The sequence below is a fragment of the Genypterus blacodes genome, unplaced genomic scaffold, assembly GCF_046128005.1.
Source record: "Genypterus blacodes isolate CSIRO-AG114 ecotype Tasmania unplaced genomic scaffold, CSIRO-AGI_Gbla_v1 ptg000230l_1, whole genome shotgun sequence".
Lineage (NCBI taxonomy): Eukaryota > Metazoa > Chordata > Actinopteri > Ophidiiformes > Ophidiidae > Genypterus > Genypterus blacodes.
Genome location: NW_027467028.1, coordinates 48,495 through 50,000, shown reverse-complemented (window position 1 = coordinate 50,000; position 1,506 = coordinate 48,495). Strand labels below are relative to the sequence as shown.

The window sequence follows — 1,506 nt, the reverse complement described above, 5'->3', positions numbered from 1 at the left end:
ACTGGAATGTCAGAAATTGTGATTTTGCTTTAATCTGTCTTTAGTTTTTGCTTCATGTCAGTTCTGCCAAATTGGCGACTGAAAGAAGAACTGTGTGTTTTCAGTCTCTGGCTCCTCCGCCTACAAATGATTGATGAAGAGTTGGCGTCTATCAGATCTGGATCCAGAGACTGTGTGAGTTTGGATGATGTCTTTTGAGGACGGTTGACTTGTTTGTCTTTGATGTCTCCTCTGCTTCTCCAGCTCTCCTCCTTCCCTCTGCCTCCTCGGCTCCTCGGATCCTCCCCTCCTCGCCGCTGAATTCAGATTTCCCTGCAGCTGATTCTGTCTTAACCTGAACCTCCTGCTGTGTTTGCCTCATCGTCTCTGCTCGGCTCTACCTCTCGCCTCCTCGTACACCTCTGAGTTCCCTGCCCGTCTGCCTGCCTGTCTGCCTGTCTGCCTGTCTTCCCTCGTGGCCTCTCTAAGTCCTCCGGCCAACACGTTCCTGTTCTCCGCTGTCTCCCTGGCAGCCTGCCCAGTGTTTCACGGCTCCGTGTCTCTGTCCCTCCTGTGTTTCCCGCCCGTGCTCCTCCGTTTATCACCAGGACCCCCTTTGAGGTGTGACGCCCCCCCGTCCTCACACAGCCTCTGTTCACACACCAGCTGTCTCTGCCTCATTATGTCTGCGTCTGAGTCCTCATGGAGAGTTTCAGCCCTGAATGAAGCGCTGAAGGATCCTGGAGGCTGAAGCTGGGATCGTTTATAACATTTCTTCTAATTCATGAAGTCGTCCTGACAGATCCTGCTCCTGTATCCAGCTGGAGCCTCTACATGCTAAAGGAGGAGGAGGAGGAGCTTCTTAAAGCCTGACCTGATCTCACAGCCCAGTGTGATGTTGGGGAGGATGTTGGGGTCTGCGTTGATCCGATCCAGCGTGTGCATCATGGCCTCCACTCGCTGGATTCCATACTGCTCACGCACGGCGCCACACTTCCTCTCATGGACCTGAGAGACACAAAGGTCCACATCATGACCTGAGACCCTGCGTCCTCATGTGAGGACATTACATTTGTCCTTCCCTAGACCCTAAACAACATTATGCTTAACTTGTCCTCGTGTCCATTCTTGTTGCCCCCCCCCTAGTGGTGTAAATATTACTTTGAAACCTAGAAACATGTTCATATGTAGCAAACATGTGATCCCAGTCTTCACTTTGTAGTTTTATACTTACTAGGTCGCTCTTATATCAAACAGAAAGGAGAAATTAAGAATACAAACAATGAATGCCCAGGAGGACACACGTGTGAAGCGTGTTACCTTGTCAGCAGGCGGTTGGTGATGGACGGAGAACAGCGCTCCTATGATGACGTCACCGGGGATGTAAGCCAGCACCCTGCGCTCGTTGGCCTGGGCTTTGACCCCCACCTGACCTGTAGCTCCTAGTAAGACGTGCAGTGCCAACAGGGTCACACACAGACCCCCTGCCCCGCCCACTGCCCCGCTCCTCCTCACGCCTCCTGCCAT

The 1,506-nt window shown here is 52.5% G+C and overlaps 1 protein-coding gene across 1 annotated transcript in view; it reads right to left on the bottom strand.

Annotated features, from left to right (window-relative positions):
• The window catches only part of grm5a (glutamate receptor, metabotropic 5a), a 14,294-nt gene extending 12,788 nt beyond the window's left edge, over positions 1-1,506 (bottom strand). Inside the window, exons 1-2 of the mRNA XM_076170739.1 lie at positions 1,300-1,506; positions 854-987 (exon numbers count right to left, since the gene is read on the bottom strand). Coding sequence (XP_076026854.1) covers positions 854-987; positions 1,300-1,506 — 341 coding nt within the window. The remainder of the gene's footprint in view (positions 1-853; positions 988-1,299) is intronic.